Raw genomic sequence first — 21,715 nt, 5'->3', positions numbered from 1 at the left:
CTCTCTCTCTCTCTCTCTCTCTCTCTCTCTCTCTCTCTCTCTCTCTCTCCTGCATGACCCACAGCACATCCTCCATGGCTGTGTGCTGACTAAATTCCCTACCTTTCTTCTTCCTCCCACCCTTTCCCATTAAAAAACCAGCAGATCTACAGCTGACCCTCCTCTAGAGGGAATATGAATGAAAGAAAATGAGCCCTTGTCTCTCCATCTACACACCTGAAACCTTGGGAGCAAAGGATTGCATGTTGATGTCTTGAGCTTGGGATGATGCTGGAGATGTAGGTATAAAATGTCACTAGATAAAATTAGAAGGAAGATGCTTGCAGTTCACTGTCTACAAGTGAGCAGATATCTTGCCTAGCACAGTGACATTCCTCAATACCCCCTGATGTCAAAGGTTAAACAAATACATTCTCCTAGGGGGATGTAACCAACCTTTGAAGGAAAGTTACAAAGCAGGTAACAAAAATCATCAGGAACCCTGGTCATAGTTCTTCAGCTTCTAGGAATTTTACACAGAGTGAGCCTCAGAGATGGCCATTAAATTTGTAATTACAAAGAATTAGAGTGGGGCTGGAGAGGTGGCTCAGTTGTTAAGAGTGTGTACTCCTTTTGCAGTGGACCTGAGTTCGGTTCCCAGCACCCACATCAGACAGCTTACAGCACCCACATCAGACAGCTTACAACTGCCTGTCGCTCCAGCTCCAGAGGGATCCAATGCGTCTGGCCTTAGGCACCTACACCCACATGCAGGCAAACACGTGTGCATTTGATTTCTAAGAAGCAGAATAATAAAAAAATTAAAACATTTAATTAGTTAATCTTAAGGGGGTCAGTTATATAAACTATGGCATATCAAATGATAGGATGCTTTTTAGCTATAAAGTTACAGAATGATATAGAACTACAATCCTAATTGTGTTTGAAAGGCTGTGTGGCCAAAGCAAACTGTGCAGCATGTTTTGTGGATTGGTGTCTAAGTGGATACCCATCCACTTAAAGGTACGGATGCTGCAGGAAACGAGCGAAGGTCATCTTCAGAGAGCAGTGCTCTGTGAGCCTTCCGTCGTCATTCCTTCCTTTAGCACTTTGGAAAAAGAAATCTTGAAATGGACATGGGCTTTTAAAAATCCATTGTGTTTATAGCTGAAGAGATAGCTTGATGGGTAATTGATTTCCCAGAACTGACATAAATATAGTCCTCCTCCTGGAACCCCAGTGCTCAGAGGGTGGAGACAGGGAGTCCTTAGCTAGGCAAGCTGCCTGTCTAGATTAGTCAAATTATAGCTTTAAATGAGAAGCCCTGCCTTGGTGTTTAATGTAGAGAGTGATAAAGGAAGGCATTACACCCAACATCAACTTACTGTTACACACACACATACGCACGTGTGCATACATACACATACACACACACACACATGCGTGCACACACACACATGCATGCACACACTTGCACACAAGTCCACCAATACACATGCAAGCACAATACAGATGCTCACACATACCACACACAGAACAAAAAATGATCCATAGTGCCAGCATAGTCTTTGTAAATAGAAAGAAAGGAAGCTGCCACTTGAGTTCCCCGTGGCTGCTGGGTTCAAACATGAGCCTTTGCAATTAAGCCAGATGACGGGGTGGGAAGAAATGAAACAGAGGTGTTAACACTCCAAAGGACTTCTGATGAGCTGTTCCCTGTTAACATTTATTTTTGAGTCTTTTGGAAACTAAAATTCTTCGAATAAACACTCAGAAATTGAAAAGTGGATATTGAGCTCCCCCCGCCGCCCGCCACTTCATCTGTGTCACTGATAGAATCCTGGGCTTTCATTTCTGATCAAAATATCCGAGCATGCGCCTTCTTCCTGTGCAGCCGCACAGGTACACCATGCTCCTTCTTCCTGTGCAACAGCACAGGAACACACCTTTTACACCTGCGGTCAACCTATTTATAATCATAGACTCCTGGGACCATCTCGCCTTCGTTTCATCCTCGTGGTACAAAGGGTGCTCCAGGGAGGACAGCTTTAAGCATGGAGGTGTGCTTTGTTCCTGCAGTGACCCCTGACCAAAGCAGAGAATTAGTCAGAACACCACAGCAAACCCTCAGACCAGTGCCAGGAATACTCCACAGAGCACAAATTAGGGAGATCATTTCCTGACCACTGTCTGCTGCTAATTTGCCATCTTTCAACTAGAGTTAACCCTTACACCAACTGCAGAAGGGAGTTTAAATTAAAACCACCGTTCACTGTTCACTGGGCACCAGTCGCGGTACAACCAGGCCTGAGTGGGGCTTAGCAATGAGTTCAGTATCTTATGTAATGTGAATGATTGCACCTCCAGATTCCCCAAAGGAATAATTTGGGGTGGGAGAAATTAAAGATTCTTAATTCTCTCCCCTGAGAGAGCTAGGTGTGAGGCTGTGAGGGTGAGGTCTAAGTTGCCATGGAGACCTCAGGATGATGGAAGGTCGAGAGAGTTGGAGGCAGCATGGAAAGCCATCACGAGAGGGACCTTGTGCCCAGCAAATGGCAGGGACCCAGCATCAGGGCCTTCCAAGCTCCTTGGAGCTCACATGATGCCTCTATGTGCCCTGATAGAAGACATGAGCTGAGCTCCAGGGTTTGGTGTGTGCCCTGCTGGGTTCCCATACTGCTTTGGTCCTCTTGGCTTCCTATCTTCCCATTCTTTGCTTTTCAAGTGGGGATGCTTACTCTGCGCCATTGTTTATTGGAAGTATGTAACTTGATTATTGATGTTACAGTGACTTGTAGCTGACTCATATGCCCCAAATCTCAGAAGATACTTTGGATTTGGACTTTTAACCAGTGTGGGACCATTAAGACTCTCGAGCCTCTTCATATGAGATGGCCAGGAACCTTTGGATATCAGGGACAGGATGTTACAGTTTGAGTCTATACAGTGCTGCACAGGCTTATGAATTTGACTATTTTGTCCATGGCTGGTGGCACTGTTTTGGTGAAAATAAACCCTTCCCCTTTAAGTTGCTTCTGCCTGGTATTTTGCTATGGCAACAAGGCAGGAACTGATACAGTGACAAAGAATGGAAGTCACTCACTACCCTAAAACAGCATCCCATGGTGGGACAGCTCAGAGGTTTCTCTGATGCTCTTCTCCCTTAAGTGGTCAGGAAAGATCTCCTTGACTTTTATTCCCTATATGCAGGTCTTCCTTTCTCGGGTTCTTCATGGCACTAAGAGGAAGCTGAGCAAGCAGGCCATGCTGAGCCCTCGGGCCATGCTGAGCCCGCTATACTTTCCTCATCATGGTGATACTTCTATATGGCCAGCCACAGAAAAACTGTTTTCACTTGGTCTTCTGTAAATTATCTTTTATTCTTCTGGTAATTGTTGTCTCTAGGGCTTACTGCTCCAGTCTGTTATCCCAGGCCTAGCTCTGGAAACTTCTTGCCTCCATACAATCTACTCTAGGCCTAGAAGGTTTTCAGACTTAACTGCTGAATGGGCTCACCCTTTCTAGCTCTTTCCGAGTTCTGGCTGGCTGGTTCAACTCAGCTCTTCTGGCTCACATTCCTCACCAGGCTGACTGATTCAATCTGGCTTCTCTTGGTTTCTCCTGAATTGCTCTGCTTGGCCTCAAACTTACTTTAGCAATCTGATCTCATCTTCTGGCTCCTTCTCATTCTCTTGCTCTTTCTGTCTTCACCTGTGTCCACCTTGTTCTCTCTTCAACCTGTCTCTGTACAACACCTGATAAAACTGCCTCCTCTCCTTTCTCTTCACTGGCCCTTTCCTCTCTCTTCTTGTGAGAGTTGGGCAGATCCTATCCTGTCAGATCTTTCTCTGATCTGTCATATTGTCTGCCACTCAAGTAGACATCACTTTCAACATGGGTGCTTCCTTCTACAAACTAACTTTACCTTCATTGTTTGGGATTAAAGGTGTGTGCTAAGGGTGTGTCTGTATTTCAGCCAGAGGGATTGAAGGTATTTGCTAAGGATGGAGCCACACTACAACTAGAAACAGGTGCTTTCATAAATAACACAATCTTGGGGTTCATAGTGTGATAAAATATTCCGCATCAGTCTTTAAGTCTTTTACTCTAAAGCTAAGTTGTACTTAGGAATTCACGATACTAGGCAAATACTCTACCACTGTGGGATATTCCCCAGCCCTCAATTTGTTATTTTTAAGGGCTCCTGTGTCACATACAACTTGGTCCTAAATAAATTTGCTCAGCTCTTCAATTGTTAGACTGTCTTTTGCTGTAGAAAATTCAGTGACAAGAACACACACATTTTCCCATAGACGTTCTTTCTTTGAATTCACTATCACTCCGACTGTCTTCCTGGCCATTCTGACTCAGCCTTCCAACAGAGTTTAGCTCTTCTACTCAATCCCTGAAGCTCTTCAAGACTTTCTGGGTTGTTTCATATCAACTTCATATGCTGGAGTCATCTAATAGGAGGGAAAACGTGGCTCCATAAGATCTAGTATAGGCATAAAATATAATATAGTGTAGTGCATTTTCATAATTAGGGATCGATGGAGGAGGGCCCAATCCACTGTGAGTGGTATCACCAGGGTTGGTGATCTTGGATTCCATAAGAAAGTAGGAAAAGCAAGCCACGAGGAGCAAGCCAGTAAGCAGCACTCTCTTATGGCCTCTGCATCAGCTTCAGTCTTCAGATTTGAGTTCCCATACTGGCTTCCCTCAGTGGACTGTGATTCAGGATGTGTCAGCCAAATAAACCCTCTACTCCTCAAGCTACTTATGGCCATGGTGTTTCATCATGGTGATGGTGACCCTAACTAAGACAAAGACAGAAGCTTTGATCTCTTTCTATTTTCTTATTCTAAAGTCCCTCTGAAGGCTTCCAACCGCCCTTAAGAGAGCTAGGATCCTCCAGGTAGCTTTTTCTAGCCAAGACATCTTCTTATATGTCAGCTGCTTTACATGAATGGATTGTTATTCTCACATTGTAGATATCCAACACTTGAATAAAGAGATTTCATGCTCAAATCCTTCCTCACCCCATCTCACTAAAGAGTCTGAGTCACTCAGTTGCCATGTTAGGACTTAGAGAATCAACCTTGACATCTCCTTCTTCTTCATCTCTCATAGGTATGTGACCATTCAGCCCCATAGAGTTGATGTAATGTAGATGCAGGATGTCATCCATATTTGTTATAACTCCCTACCTGTGATGGTTAATAATGATGGTCAGCTTGACAGGATTTAAAATCTGACAAGATTCTGAGTATGCTCTGAGGGGATATCTAGATGAGCTTAGCTGAAACAGGAAGCCTCACCCAGACGGTGAATGCTTTCCATTCTTGAAAAAAAATATTTATTTTAACTTTATGTATATAGCCGGTTTTGCATGCATGCATGTGTGTATGGACACCACATGCCTGCCTGCTGCCAAAGGAGGCAAAAAGAGGAGCTAGGATCCTCTGGAACTAGAACTATGGACAGTTATGAACCACCATGTGGCTGCTGGGATCTATCCCCAGGCCCTCTGGAGGAGCAGCAGTGCTCTGAAATGCCAAGCTGCCTCTCCAGTCCTAATACTGTCTAGTTTTAATGTTCTTTCCCTCTGTAAAGATCAAGTCGGAAATCGTTAGGATGATCTCTAAATTGTGGTGTGGTCTGCCCACAGCCTAAACTTTCCATCCCGTTTCCTGCTCGTTTTAACAAGATCATCCGTGCTTCTGTCAGCCCCAACAAACTCCTTCCAGCTTTTGGAAGTTAACAAGGACTTTCTTTTCTTAGAAAATCTGCACACATTGTTCTGTGCACCTGGGATGCCGCATCTCCCTGCTGTGATTTCTCCATCTTCTATTCTTCTCTGTATCGGAGGGAGTGTATTCTCCTGGGCACACAGCTTACCCAGTGGAGATAGTTCCAGCCACAAGGACGTTTGTCACTTGAACCCTGTCATGAAGTCTAGAAGCAGGTGTTTTCAGACTCGTCACAACGATTCAAAGTTATTACCCCAGAGCAAGGCTTTCTCCTTTCTTTGTTGACACTATGGACATGCTGGAGGTTTAATCTAAGGTCACACACTCACTGTCTTATGTTCACAAGGTGACTGCCAGACATCCACCTTTCTGGTTCTATTACCACTGCATACAAGTAAGAAAGGAGGGGAGAATTTTCATCGCATGAGTATCGTCCTGATCAGAAACTCAAAGCCTTTTTTGAACTGCTCTGCATCAAACATCTGGCCAGATCTATGACATGCAGATCAAAAAGGAAGCTGTTTGGTGGGTACTGGGGATGATAAGAAGAGAAGAAGAATGTAACAGCTACCTCATTTAGAACCAAGGCATCTTGATGTTCTTCAGTGCTCCTATCAAAAGACCAAGCACAGGGTCAAATAGGTAAGGGTGGCGAGAAGGCTCAGTGGTTAAAGCGCTTGATGCACAAGTCTTAGGACCTAAGTTCAAGTCTCCAGCATCCACACAAAAGCATGGCACAGTGGTGCGCATCTGTATTCCTGGCACTGGGGAAGGGTCCGGTGGACCTTGGGGACTCAAAGCCAGCAAGTGTGACAGAAACAGTAAACTCTGGTTTAGTGAGAGACACTATATCAAACAATAAAGCTGAGAAGTGGTTGAAGAAGACATCCCAGTGTCAACCTGTCTTGTGCTATCTCATGTTGAGCACATTTGCACACATGTATGTGCAGAAGCACACACCACACAAAGAAGTGATGTCATCTTTGTGACATCTGATCTGATGTCTGTTCTGTTGTCGTTTTCTCTATGTACTGATAAACTCTCTGACTGTGGGAAATGTCTCTTATGCACTGCCCAACTCCTAGGATAAGCAGTGGAGGGCCTATCTGGGTCAGTCAAATCCGTTGACTGAGAGGCTAACTGAATGAACATAAAGCAGAATAACACAGAGAAAGCAGGGGTAAATGAGACAGACACTCTCAATGAAAAAACTTCTGCAAGTGATTGACGTTTCTCTCATCTCATGGCTGAGCTTTCTAATCCACTTAAGTAAAAAATGAGTTTTTCCTCAAGAAAACATTGCTTCGGTTGCTCAGTTCCTTGCACAGCGAATGCAACTCTGTTACCCTCTTAATCATGCCATGGGAACAGGGACCATTGTTATAACTGCAATTTAGGAAAGAATTCATTTTCAAAACATGAAAATGTAACCCTTACTAATGAGGTGTATGATTCAGAAGTATAATTGCCTACTTATGTAAATGCGAGCCAATTCTTTGATAGGTCATTCAAATGTGATCAGAGAAGGAGATAGAACAGAGCAGCGAGGGAGTTATATAAAGAGTACTCAGAACTTTGTCTAAATTTTCCATTTCTAAGAACATCACTCCAACAGATAGTTTGTCATTCAGGTCGGATGAGGAGGGGAGAAAGAAAATGCCAAGTGCCTGGCACACAGTGTGCATCTGGGCTGTTTCTGTCCCTGAATTGAGTCCAAAAGGAAGTTGGGTTTACACCTATTTCTATCCTGTCCTAAATATGCATCTGTGAGTAACTTGAGTGTGTTCTTTGACTCAAAATGGCATGATAATCTTAAACTACCTCCAGTTATAAATACAATCAGCTCGCTATTTTAAAAAAAATTTAAACCAAAAGGGTCAAGTGGTAATTAAGATAGTTACCTATAACCAGCTGGGAACACTGTCAAGTATAATCAATCTGTGAAGACAGTCACCTATAGCTAACTTGTAACCAACCCATAAAACAGTCAACTCTAATCAGGCTGTGAAGCCACTTAATTCTAATGGAGCTGTGAAGACAGTCAATTCTAATCAACCTGTGAAGACAGTCAACTCTTATCAACCTATGAAGACGGTCAACTCTAACCAGACTGTGAAGACAGTCAACTCTAACCAGACTGTGAAGACAGTCAACTCTAACCAGACTGTGAAGACGGTCAACCACAACCAACCTATGAACAGTCAACTAGAACCAACCTAACAAAACATTTGGAGGCAGACCATATCCCTGAAAGTAGCTACTGCTGGGGATGCAAAATCTTGCTTAATTTTGGATGGACACTCTTTGGCCATGTCAAAACACACAGGGTGCTAACATGAAATATCACATTTATTTGTTAAAAAAAGAAAGAAAGAAAGGCCATTTAAATATCTTCACATGTAAGATTAAAACTTCAAGTTTTAAATATGTTTTTCATTTGCAATAAAACTCCTTTAAAAAAAATAACGAAATGACTTTCACGTTGGCAAAGGGAGTCCCCTCTGATGTAAACAGATGGCTGGGAAAGATCACCCACATGCTGAAGGCAGATCCTGAGGAGGCATTTCTAAGAACGAGGTGGCACTTCTCAGCCTGGGCCACTTCCCACAGGATCCTTATTTAACCTGCATGAAGCATGTCTTTCATGAGTCAGGCCAAGAGAGCTCAGCAGCTCAGCAACCCTTGTCCCACTTGCTTCAGTCATCCAGAGTAGTGCTCAACTCTCCCTCATACTCCAGAAAGAGCTTGAGAAAGCCAACCCCAGTAAGCCTGCACTCGGAGACCAGCCCTTAACTAACGCCCTCCCATAGAAACACACAACTAAGTCCCCATAAGCATATTAAGTGTCTGAGGTAATGTGTGACACGCATCTGTTCCACTTTCCCAGTGTGCAGATTTTTTGACATGACTTAAATTCCAGACTCAATCAATGAGGGGGGGGGGGTTGAGATTTAAAGCCAAGTTAGAATGTATAATCCAAATGAGGGTATAAGAGAGCATTTTTTTCTCTAATAGATAGGATTATATAATGTCTCAATCAAATCCACAAGGCCACTAGAGAAGCGCAAGTTCTTTCTCTGAGTCATTTATCTTTTGTTTCAAGTTCATGACCATTTCCTGGGGATCATCTACACTTCATTCAAGACATCAACGAATGAGCAACCATGGAGCTCCTACAAATTTGGAGATTGAGCGCATTCTATTGCTGTAAAACACAGGAAAACTCACAGATTTGTCCTTGACAAGTAGAGCAGAGCACTGGATTCCCGCCATCAGCATCTTGTGTGGGTTCCAGGCCACTGAGTCAGCCCTGTAGTGTCAAAGAAAGAGAAATCAGAGAGGGGCCTGGCTAGCTGCTGTAGGGAGATGGGAAATACTACTGAGGTCTCCTATATACATTATCAGTCCATGGGATTCCTCATCTAAGGGATGGGAACAATTTAGAGAATGTTTTGTTTGAGAAAAACATGGTTTCTGTAGTGTGTGTGTGTGTGTGTGTGTGTGTGTGTGTGTGTGTGTGTAGAAGCCAGAAGTCAAATTTCAGCATCATTCCTCAGGATGCCATCCACCTTTTTGGTGTTTTGAGACAGAGTCTCTTGGTGGACAGAGCAGGTTGATTAGCCTTGGATGGCAGAGCAGTGAATCCGTGGGATCAGCCTATGTCTGCTTCTCCAACACTAGATCTACTACCACATATGGCAATTTTTCACATGGATTCTGGGGGGACAGACTTGGGTCCTTTTGTAAGGACTTAATTGACTGAGTTATTCCCCCAGCCATGTTTTCTAAATTCCACTCAGACAGAGACATCCCAACAGTTGCTTTTTCCCTAAATAAAAGCCAAAGTGCAAAACAGGAGACTAAATTTACCTGTGGATGCCATGCAGGAGCCGTCGGTGCTTTCTTGACACCAAAGCTGAGCCACCCCAAGAGGCCTGTGGAGATATTTATATACCCAAAACAGTTACTTCAGTGTAATTGCCCTACCCATGAACTGCCATAGCAGACCCAAACATGCCATTTGGTACATTTGATATCATGTTTACTCATTCGAATTCTGGGGAGTCTGATCAGGCGATCAGAACCTCAGTAGAGTCCTCATTAACTCATAGATCTAAAAACCACACATCATAATGAAATGGATCTATTAATAGCCAATTGAGCTTTGTATGGACAAAAATAAGTTACAAAGATGCAGCTCATGCCCTCCCGATGCTTTGGGTCTGGAAGAGATGGCATCTTCTTAGTGTTGCTGCACACTATGTACTATGAGTCATGAACCAAAGGCTAGTATTCTGTGCCATGAATGAGGACATTGACGGCAAAGTAGCTAGAAGGTCACCGGGGGTTGGGTAGGTGGAAAATTATCCTCTAAGGAAAATTAGATCTTTTTGGCCAAGCAGTTTTCAGAAATACTTGCAAACAAAGTGTAGGAGAATAAAAGTGAGGGAGCTTGGAACTTAAGGGGGTGGTCTATTGGAGAGATGACATCCCAAGTACCAAAGAACAGGACAGAGGTAAAGAACATGGATGGAAAGTCTCATGGGAAGGGGGTGGGAAGGAAAGGAGGAGCAATACAAGTGGGATGACATGATAGTTAGCCTGTTCTTGAACATGGTGCAGAACTGTGAGTTTTCATCTATAACGAAGGGTGGCTGCAGGGAGAGACTCTGAGCACACGTGACCTTGTGCCCTGCTAAATGCTCTGAGATTCCCTGCCCCCCATGAAATTCCACAGCATTCTGTGAACGATGGAGTTATGGCTATCTCCACTTCTGCAGGAAACGAAGGCTCAGAAGTACCAGGTAGATACTCTGGGGTATCATGGGTAACTGAAACCAAATTGAGGATCCCAAGCCCGTTCTCTTTACCTGAAACTATTGTGAGTTAGTCAGAGGGATCATTTAGCCAATGAGAGAGCATCACCTGGGGAGCTGAGGAGGGATGGGGATGCTTCAGGCAACAGTTGAGTTCTATAGTTGCCTAGCAGGTAGACACTATTGTCTTTCAATGGTAAGGTCAAAGGTAGATAGATGCTAAAGTATATTAAGAAGCAGCAGGCGCATGTGCGATCTCGAGGTAGAAGAGGAAGGAAATGACACACTCTTACAGTTCTCAGAGAACTACTGGAGCTACCCATTGGTAGCCAAGAGAGTACAGCACCAACCACGTTATGGCATTAAATCCCTTCTAAGAGTAACTTCCATTCATGGCAGGGGCGAGGGTGAGGATTGTGAGCCATGCCAGTAGAAGCTCAAGGATGAACTTACTCCAGGGTCAGACTTCTGTGCAAACCTTAAAGTGAACCTATCTTCAAGGTTCAGATCCTGAACCCTCAGTGGGATCCTTTCAGTTACAGCCCTGATTCAACAAAATCCCTGAAGACTCCATGACATGTGCTTTTCGTGATTGCCCAACCCCCCAGGTAAAGAATTAATACACTGGACTTGTCATTTAGTCCTTTCTACCTTCACTTTCTCAATGCTGCCACATCCCACAGGCCTCACAAAGACCCAATTTGACTGAGGCTGGAAGTAAACAGGACAAATCGGTCACGCCCATTTCCACGCTCCTGTAGTCTCATTCCCTACATTTTGCTGTCCCTGGTCCCTTGTACAACCCCTGACTCTTCCTCACACCCTAAATTAATCCTTCTAAACCAGATTTAAGTTTAAAATCACAAGAGCTCTTCTTTTGGTTTACAGAGTCATTGGGCAGGGTAGGGAACATCCATGGACAAATATATTTCTCAATGGATTTAAACAGAGAAAAAAATAAATTAACCCTGCTGATGCCACAGTCCTGCTTCTAGTTATCTCCCTTCCTCAGTTCCTAACTCTAGAACTTACAACATCACACTAATCGCTGTCTGGTGGGATGACTTGACTTTCTCCCTCCCTAAGGACCGTCACTGAGATCTTAGTACGTGTTAAGCATCACAAGATCTTGTTCTCTGATTGCCTGCTCATACGTTAATAGAGTTAGCCTTGAAACACAGGTGAGGTCAAGAGTAGAGACAAGATTTCGAATACTCCCAAGCTCATGAGTTTAAAGACAGCAGGGGCTGCAGACATAGCTTGGTTAGTAGAGTGTTTGTCTGCCATTCACAAAGGTCTGAGATCAATAAGTACAGAGTGATAGCATAGACCTGTAATCTCAGCACCTGGGAGAGGAGGGCAAGAGGATGAAGGATTTTTAAGGTCATCTTTGGCTATATAGCAAGTTCTTGACACCCTATTTAAAAGATAAAATAGACATAGATACGATGCTTATCCCAAAGCTCCTATGAGAATTGTGACAACTAGAGGAAAAGAGGGAGATCTCTGGGAACCAGCCTCTGCTCCCAAAAGGTGGCCAGCCCTGAAGGAGTCACACATTCATTCTCAAAGGGGATGGGACAAGATATCACAAAACCAGAAAAGGAGTTAATGTCCTTAGAAATGTATAAGAAGTCAGAGCAACTATTGTGATTCTGCCAAGATCTTACCTTTAACATTAATGGACTGTGTATAGTATATGGAATTTCCTAAACGTAAGTTATATTCTATTGTAATCAAATTGTCCAATGGATTAGATACCTGCCACTGTGCAGGATAAATAAAAACTGTCTTAATGTTAGGATGTGTTTTTTTCTTCAAACAAATTCAGAGAGGCTGTTGTCCAATTTACTCACATAACATGCCTACTATGTGCAAGTACAATCAGTTGGATGCCTACAATGTACAAATACATTCAGTTAGTGTAGCTTATTTTCTCAGTAAAGAATTTTCTTCAAATTTTAACCTTTAATTTAAAAAAGATCTTTTTCTTACCATCTATAAATTACAAATTCTGTCTAAGCCACATAAATCTCTTTAGATCATTTCCAATTTCAAAGCTGCTGTAGCTACAATGTTCCATGTAAACCTGTAACCCCTATTGATGTTTCTCTTATGAGAGTAGAATATTTAAGGAGAACGTTGGCATATTTGATTGTTTCTCCTTATTTCTATAGTTAACTAAAGTACTCACTTCACATTATCTCTTAGGACATTAAGTATCACCACATTTCTAAGGCGATAAAAATCAATAAGGTGTAAGTTAAAAATCGAGCAGATAAGAATATGCAAGCTCCATTTAACGAAGTCACAAAGAACCACTTGAAGTATTGCTATTGGCATGTTAATCAGCCCTGTGACTCCAGTGAGCCTGTGTCTGGTTCACCCAACATTACCATCTACTTAGTGAAACCTTTAAGGACTCAAGTGATCTCCCTAGATCATTCTGTAGACAATTGACTTCAGAAGAATAAAATGCACTGAACTATAAAATATATGTGGTGTATGTCCTTAACGCTTGGCCATCTTCCATTCAGTGAGTTATTACATATCTCTTCTGATCAGAAAGATCTTGGCTACTCTCCTGCCTAGGAAGACACACGAAAGCCTCCTGAACATATTCAGCCATTCTTTCTCTAAGGTATATTCAAACCCACACATGCCTGGATTCATATAAAAGAAAGGAATACGGAAGGGAAGAGTGAGGAAGGGAGCCAGGGGGGAAAAGAAAAGAGAGAGGGGGAAGAGGGAGAAGAAAGAAAGAGAAGGAAAGAAGGGAGGGGAAGGAGGTAAGTAAGAGGGAAAAAGGGAAAGAAAAGAAGGGTCGGGAGGGGGGAACACAGAAGGGGAAGTGAAGTGGAAACTTGGTTTCTTTGGAAAGTTAGTTATGTCAAATGATGTCTTGCTAAAGCAGATGCTTGAAAGGACATGCTTGATGACATAATATAAAAACGATTCCACAGACACTAGGAGACAAGCACTAACTGTACATTGGTTTGGTTCGCTCCACCTCGATATTCTTCACTAGGCTGCCATTGAGAGAAGTTCACCCAAGAACTTCCTGTGAGGTTCCTGCATCAGTTTACCACTTTCTTGGCCTCACCTCACGCCAGTTGGCAAGCCCAATGATTCCTTCAGGATTGAATGACAGCTGCTGGTTCGTGCCTGGTGTCTGCCTGCCTAAAGGATTGGTCTCCAGCTGCTGAGTCGTATTCAGTGTTTGCTAAGGGACTGAACTGCTGCTGAAGAAGATCGAGCTCTCCCCCAAAGAGCTATTGCTGAACAGATCCACTTCCCCAACATCCCAATAACTTTTCCACCACCTCTGCTGGGTGATGGGCTAGAGGAGAGATTGTGCCCTTATTAAAAGTTGGTTGCATAAAGTCCATGCCTACAGGGAAGAGGAGAAAGGAGGGGATGAAGGGGGAGGGCAGGATGAAGGGAACAGAAAGATTTGGGGGGTAAAAGAAAGGGGAAAGGCAGGGAAGAGGAGGGAGAAGAAGGGAAGAGGAGGGCAGGGCAGGAAGAGGAGGAGATGAAATAAAACATGTGAAACTTTTAAACCCTGAACATGTAGACCTGTAATAAAAATTACCTTTAGCTTAAAGGAAAATGTATTATGAACAACCCCAGGACTTATGAAATAAATTAGAAAAAAAACCAAGCCTTTAAGTTGGAAAATTATGAAGAACATAAATTATATCCCTTTCCCTCAAACAATTATCTATTATGGATCCAGCTAAAACCTGCTTTAATTAAGACACATAATTATGGAAGGTAGGATACTTTTTTTTTTCTTTTTCTGCACTTCTCACTGATTGGAATCATAATTTTAGAGCTGGAAGATACTTCATTGGCCATCTCCCCCTGCAACTGAACAACTGCAAACTCAAGGCTGAGCCCAACAGAGAAGATGATGCAGATCAGAAATCAAAGTCACAGTCTCTGGTTTCCCTGTCACTGTTTCCCTGACATGGCACTGCTTTGCCCATTTGGGGGACCAAAAAAAGATGGTTCGTGGGAAAGGAGAAAGTCCTGTGGAACCCAGAGAACAAAATCCAAACAGATCTGAGGTCTTAAAATCTTCTGGAAGCCTTAAAGTAACTGCATACTCATTTCCCAAATGAGCAACATAACTCTAAGTAAGAGGCTTCTAGATTCTCAGAGTATGAGAAGCTAGGGGAGGACTTGGAGGTTAGACAGACAAACGGACAAACACACCAACGGACTTACATCCACATGGAGCCAGAGGCCATGCCTCTCGCAGACCTCAGCAATCTCATCCAGGGGGTCAAAGGCGCCCAGCACGGTGGTACCAGAGGTGGCACAGACAAGAAATGGCACCGCCCCCTGTGGAAAGGAGCCAATCAGAAAGAGAATCATCACTGCTGTTCTGAAACTCACCTTGTCGGAAGCTGTGAACATGAAATATAAGACAATGGGCCTCCTTGGAGGTCATGGTTGATTCAGTGAGTGTTGGGATACTTCCATACTATGTGGCCTCTGGTGATTATAAACAGGTTGAGTACACTGAGAAAATGCTATAACCTGGCCCTGCGTTGGTCCAGATCAATGGCTAGAGTCAAGATTATTGCTATCAGGTCCCATCCATTGTATTCTGTCCATCAGGTTCATGTTCTGGTAATGGCCCAGGTCCAAAGTGGACACTACCACCGGAAATGACAGAAAGTCTCTCTGTAGGCTTCTTGGATGCTCTTGAGAAGACATTCTGCCCTTTTATGGAGCCTGCAGTGCCCCCTCTCACCCAAAAAAATACAGGCAGGACTGGTAGACAAAAATCTAGCCCCAGGGGTGAATCATACAGGCCTGTTTGCTTATTTAATTAAATACAGCTGCCAGACAAATATGCAGTCAACTGCAGACACAGAACAAATGTGAACAGAGAGAAGGAAGCAATCTCATGGGGAAGGTCTATCCATGTTGGGCAGCCATGGATAAATTCACAGCATGCGTTGGGAAAGAGGACCAGCCTTACTCCTGTCTTGGTCCTCTCCTCACACAGCTGATGCTTGCATCAGATGCCAGTGGACCATGGATGAGAAAAAGGAGATCCTGGGTGTGATGGCTGTTCCTGGTTGTCAACATCTGGAATGAACTACAATCCAGAAGTTGAGGGCACACCTGTGATCCAGATCTTGAGGCTAGAAGACAGGTTTCTGACCTGGTCTTGACATGGAGATCTTGAGGCATAATGGCCGTGAAAATCTTAGGCCCAGGAAGGTAAAACATGCCTTTAATCCTAGGAGACTAAGGCAAGAAGATCTCTGAGTTCCAGGTCAGCCTGGGACAAAAAAAGACCCAAATCTAGGCATGGTAGCATACACCTTTAATCTGGGCCACACCTTCTGCTGGAAGCCTACATAAGGACATTGGAAGAAGGAAGATTCGCTCTTCTTCACTGCTTGCATTGACTTGCCAGCACATCAGTTAGAATCAATTTCTACAGAAGACCAACGGAAACAACTAGCCTCCGTAGGACTGAGCAACTACTAGATTCTTGGACTTCCCATTCACATTGTTGGGTTAGTTGGACTACAGATTGTAAGTCATCATAATGAATTCCATATATATATATATATATATATATATATATATTCCATAAATTCTGTGGCTCTAGAGAACCCTGACTAAGACAATGGGCACAACACAGAAATGAAAAATAATCACAGTCAAGTTAGGCAAGCACAGTGCACACAGCAGCAGCTTCGTGCCAATCAGGCAGAGAAAGAGGAGAGTGACAGGGACAATCTACAGACAACTGTGGAAATGTGGGTAGCATGAGCTCTAGGGTTTTAGAAGCTGAGGAATGAGACACTCTTGTCCATTCCATTTCTTCTGAAAATTGACTTCCATTTAGCATAGCGCAGAGTTCCCCTCAGATTTTTGGTGAAGTTCATTGTTATCGCAATAGATGCTTATCTCCTTGCATGCCATAGTCACTTGTATCTGAACCAAACGTATTACAACGTAACTGACCTTTTGATAGAAAGATGTTATTTCTCTATGGGAAGTGAGGCAGAGGGAGACCACTGGGTCCCATGTCCCCCAACTGAGATGCTCAGGAATCATGGTAGGGGCACAGAATGAATCCAGTTGCCATCTGAGGAGACACCTGTGGCACACAGGATTGGGTCTACCCCAACCCTTTCAGAGCCAGGCCAGGAGGTGACAGAGCCCCCACTGGGGAGCCATGAACATGGGGAATTCGTCCCTGCACTCAACCACAATTGGTTAAGTGTTTATCATGTCAGTGACCTAAACAGAATGAGAACGGGGTCAGATCAGTCAATCATTCAAAGCAACAGACAAAAAAAAAAAGTCATCTGCTGAAGCTGTTTAAGGTGTCTTTAAGGGTGGGATCTTCTCCATCCACTGTATGATGCTTTGACCAGCAAGAGAAATTACCCAGGTAAGCTATTAGAGGGTTCTAATGAGTTCTACTCACCTATTAATTCACATGTTTTTAATAGGTCCAGACACCACACATTTATGTGCAATTTATTTCCTGTTTTTTTCCTGCCTCATTTCTGGCTGTTAACTATGAAGTTCAGGGAAACAGTATTGATCTCACACTGCCTGTGAGCTATATTCCATGAGAAAGTTTGTGGCTTCAAATACTCATGCTCAAAACCGCCTTGGAAATAGACAGTGGTCCTGCTCGCTGGACTGGTCAATAACTACTTTGTTGGTGCCCTGCAGTTTGCACTGTCTCTGTGACAACATCAAGCAAAGGTTGTTGCCTAAAAGATGTTTTAATGGGTAGCCTTGGCTCAGAGAGCTCAACCCCAGCTCAAAACCCCATTCTGATGGCTCCATGTCTGAAGTACTATGAAAGAAACACTGGAAAAGAGAGAAGCAGGTCTAAGCCACTGAGCTCCACAAACCCTCCCATCCTGTGCTACTTCCTGCAAATGGGTGCAAGGCTGGTTGCTGGTGAATCCATGCCCATGTAGGCACTGACTTCAAAGGAAACCGGGCAGAAACACCAGTGTGTCCTTGTTGCCTGAAGCAATTTTCATTTTTCCAAACTTCTGTTCCCCTGGTCTCAGCTTCAGAATTATATCAGTTTTGGGCTGGAGAGATGGCTCAGTGGTTAAGAGCACTGGCTGCTCTTCCAAAGGTCCTGAGTTCAATTCCCAGTACCGCATGGTGGCACACAACCATCTGTAATGGGATCTGATGCTCTCTTCTGGTGTGTCTGTAGACAGTGACACTGTACTCACATACTCGAAATAAAGAAATAAATCTTTTTAAAAAAAGGACTATGTCAGTTTATTATACATGGAGTATCAAAAAGCAAAAACAAAAATTGAGGAAAAAAGCAATGATTCCAGTGGAATCAGGCCAACCTATGCTAGAAATATAAACTGCTAAGAGTGCTCACACACTGGAGGTTGACCTTGTGTGTTGGGGTGAAAGGGGTGTGGAAAGTGATCTCAGAATATTGAGAACTGGTAAATCAGGCAAACAAAGACATGGTTTTCCTCCTTACTTGGGAAGATCATTTCCTTAGGGGCTAAGCATCCATGAGGAAACATTCTGTTTGTTGCAGAAGGCCTGCCAATGAGTGAGGGAGGAACAGGAACATGAACTGCAAAGTCACTCCAGGTAATGGTCACCGGGGCAGCCAAATTCATGAGGTGAGGATAAGGGAGGATTTAACAGTAGATGGGTAGGCCCAAAGGACACTAAGTTCCACCCAACGCCATCACAGAAGGAGGCAGAGGGCATTCTTCCCAAGGAAGAACAAAAGGTACAAAAACGAAAAGAAATCCTATTTGAATCTCACGGAGGTCCAAGTACCACATTCCTGGAGACACAAGGACACACAGTGCAGGGGAGAGTCAGAATCTCTAGAGCCTTAACGTGAGCTGAAACTCAGGGACACGGATTCTTCCGCAAAGCAATTCAAGGCATAAGAATAGAGGCAGAAGAAGCTGTGGATTACCAAAAATGTATCATATCTACAAATCGTGTGTGTGTGTGTGTGTGTGTGTGTGTGTGTATGATTTCTTTTTCTGAATTCTTCCTTAAATAAGTCAGCTATTGTTTTAAAGGGGAAAGGGAAACTTTTAGTATAAACTGAATATTTTGTTATATTAAGAAATGATTAACTTTATAATCACAGTTCTATTTCAAAAATAAGATTGCCTATACTTCATAGATATACTCAACTATTGCTGGATAGATGGAATACCGCGGGGGGAGGGGAGTTGTTTCAGAATTCGGAGCAGTGAAAGGGACTGAGGTGGAGACAGAAGAAAAGCTAACTGCATCTGTGAGTGCATTTGGCGGGTGGTAAGAGGCATGCTACCTCTGCTCTGTAAACTTCTAGGCCATCTACGATGAAAAAGTTAAAGAATAGAGACAGACAAACAGTCAGGCAGGCAGATGGAGAAAAGGAAGAAGGAAGGGAAGGCATAGGAAGGGGAAAGAAAAGGAACAGGAGGGGAGGGGGGGAATGGAGGGCTTGAGAAAAGGGAGGAAAGAGGAAAAATATGAGCCATCCAAGCAGAACACTCAGCGTCTGCTACGACTGAGCACACTTAGGGGGGGGTGAAAGGTCTCTTCAATAGGAAATCGTGCGGAAGAGATGAAAGAACATCCAAAGGGAAGTGTTTGTGGCTGGCAGTAAAAAAACAGAACAAGCAAATGAAGGGGGAAAATCTGACCCTATTTTGGAGAATTTTTACCCAGTTGAGACTGTGAGCACTTGAGCCCCCCAGACAATGATCTTGTCTACACAGACAGTGAGATAGTAACTAAAACAAAACATGTAGGTTTGAAGACACATGCCTGAAGACAACACACCTACAACAGTAACAGATTTTTTTTTTAAGCATAGACTCCAAGGCCAGCATGGCTCACAGAATGAAGGCACCTGCTATCAAGCCTGAAAATCTAAGTTCAATCCCCAGAACCCACATGGTGGAAAAAAGAGAACCAACTCCTAAAAGTTGTCCTCTGACCTCTCTATGTGGACCACGGCATGCATGCCCCCCCCCCACCTCATCCCACCAAATAAATAAAATGTAATTTAAAAAAAATTAAGTATAGCTTCTGAGCCAGCTATAGTAACTTAGAATAACCCGGGGGTAAAGTAATTTCACAAACTTTGTAAAGAGAGAGTATAACAATATAAATATAATATTAAGGCTTAAAATAATGAACCCATCCATCTTCAAATGCAAACGCCTATGAGAACAGATCATTTGCATAAGCCACCTGTTTACAGTGTGTCTGTAGCTCCATTAGCAGTGGAGGAACTGGAGGGCTCAATGGGAGGAAGGAGTAGAAAGCTAGCACAGGTGCACCAGTTTGGGCCCCAGAAGCAATCTGGAGTGAACGCAACCACACACGTGTCCTGTGCGAAGACCAGCCTTGCAAGCTCCCATCGGTTAAACGGGTCAGGCCTGGCTTTCTCCAGCAGCAAGCACGCCAGCATCTCAGCTCACGTCCAAGCAGCTCAGGAAGACAGAACATTCTGGCACAGAAGTGCTAGACAAAGAGATGTCCCCCAAGTGAGGACAGGGAGAGATCGAGACCACCTGCCATGACACAGGTGTTTACGGACTCTGGACACCCAAGAATGAAAGTCCCCGAGAAATCGGAGAGCCGTGCACCAAGAAATAGAACTTACGCAAGGCAGCTCCCCACACACTTCTCTCACACACTCCTATAACAGGGTTGGTGGGCTGCATTCTCTTCGCGTTCTCTGCCTCACGGGCACCACCCACGCCCACCTCTCCCAAACCCTCACTCTCACCTCTTGTCTCGCGTGCCAGATTTGTTTCTCCAGATCCTCCGGTATCATTTTCCCTCTGAGGGGTGGAGAGTTGAGACATTCGGTTATGCTCAGTACTTAACAGGCAAAGGTTGAGTTTTTAGAAGGCAGGCTCCCCCCCCCAACCCGCTCCACCCGCAATGCTTCTGCCCCGCCCCCTCCCCCCCATCCCAACCCTCCCCCCCCACCCCCACCCCGCTTCCGACCCTGTTACCTTCCATCTGTTTCTACAAAGTACACGTTCTGCGTGCCAATCCCAAGGAAGGAGGCCGCTTTCTTCATGGAGTAATGACACTGAATTAGAGAGGGAGGGGGAGGGTCAGAAATAAACGCAAGCCCGGAACATGTATTATTTACAATCTAAACTGCTGCTGCGTGTGTCTTCATAGCTTCGGCACAGTCTTTGGAACATGATCGCGTAGAAGAAAGAAAACGATAACTGGACTTAGCTGCTTAGTAGCAGAGACAGTTGACTTTGGGGTCAGAGAAAGCAGATTTTTTTTTTGGAACCTTGAATAAATAGCGAACTAGGTTTGCCAATCCAGAAAGCATTGTATCAATAAAGCCTATGCCATCAGCTCGTCACAGAAAGAAATGGTTAACGTGTGAACCCAGCTTAACGCATGGAGCCGACTTGGTCCCTGAGGATTCTTAGTCTTTTGGAGGATTCAGAAAAGTCTCTCTTGACAGTACTCTTATGGGCAAGTTAGTGTAAGCTTAGAATTTAGTCCTCTGCTGACCTAACACCCTCTGAGGAGAGACAAGAAGCAACTCAAAGATGACAAGAGAAAGGTTTAATTATTTCCTGGCGGTGAGGGGGAGATCAGTTATAAACAGAAATCAGACACGACTAATTTTATAACATTGAAATCAAGGATCAAATTAGCCCTATAGAAATATGACCAGCATCATGTGAATCAAAGTACTATTGATAGGTAATGGCTGTACTCCTGCATGGCAAGAGTTGGGTCTGGCAGGTGTAGCCTATCTCCTGTTGACAATACTGACAAGGCTGGAGACTGTTGGACCCTCTGCCTCACTCTTCAAAGCCTATCCCATAATTAGCACTCCAACATGGAAGAAGGGATTCTTTGTGTATGAAGGAGGACACGTGGTCAGGTCATTCTTTTTCATGCCAGAGAAACAAAGGCAATAAAGAACATTATTATACCAAAAAAAAGTAACTTTAATTTGTAGGGAAGAATGCATTAAAAGAATAGTCATGCCTTCTCACTTAGCTTGATATATTTCCTCAAATGTGGTCATTTTTTTCCTCCTTTTGTCAAATGGGGAGGGTTTTTTTTTCTAAAGCCCTGTAAAAATAAAATGCAGAAGGAGTCGTACAACCAGGAAAAATGAGACCA

The 21,715-nt window shown here is 43.8% G+C and overlaps 1 protein-coding gene across 1 annotated transcript in view; it reads right to left on the bottom strand.

Annotated features, from left to right (window-relative positions):
- Positions 1-21,715, bottom strand: part of Gadl1 (glutamate decarboxylase like 1) — a 167,839-nt gene that overhangs the window by 98,798 nt on the left and 47,326 nt on the right. Inside the window, exons 7-11 of the mRNA XM_029481848.1 lie at positions 20,566-20,645; positions 20,334-20,388; positions 14,780-14,896; positions 9,600-9,664; positions 8,958-9,039 (exon numbers count right to left, since the gene is read on the bottom strand). Of these exons, the coding sequence (XP_029337708.1) occupies positions 8,958-9,039; positions 9,600-9,664; positions 14,780-14,896; positions 20,334-20,388; positions 20,566-20,645 (399 nt within the window). The remainder of the gene's footprint in view (positions 1-8,957; positions 9,040-9,599; positions 9,665-14,779; positions 14,897-20,333; positions 20,389-20,565; positions 20,646-21,715) is intronic.

This window comes from Mus caroli, chromosome 9, assembly GCF_900094665.2.
Source record: "Mus caroli chromosome 9, CAROLI_EIJ_v1.1, whole genome shotgun sequence".
Lineage (NCBI taxonomy): Eukaryota > Metazoa > Chordata > Mammalia > Rodentia > Muridae > Mus > Mus caroli.
This window is presented reverse-complemented; position numbering and strand designations above follow the sequence as displayed.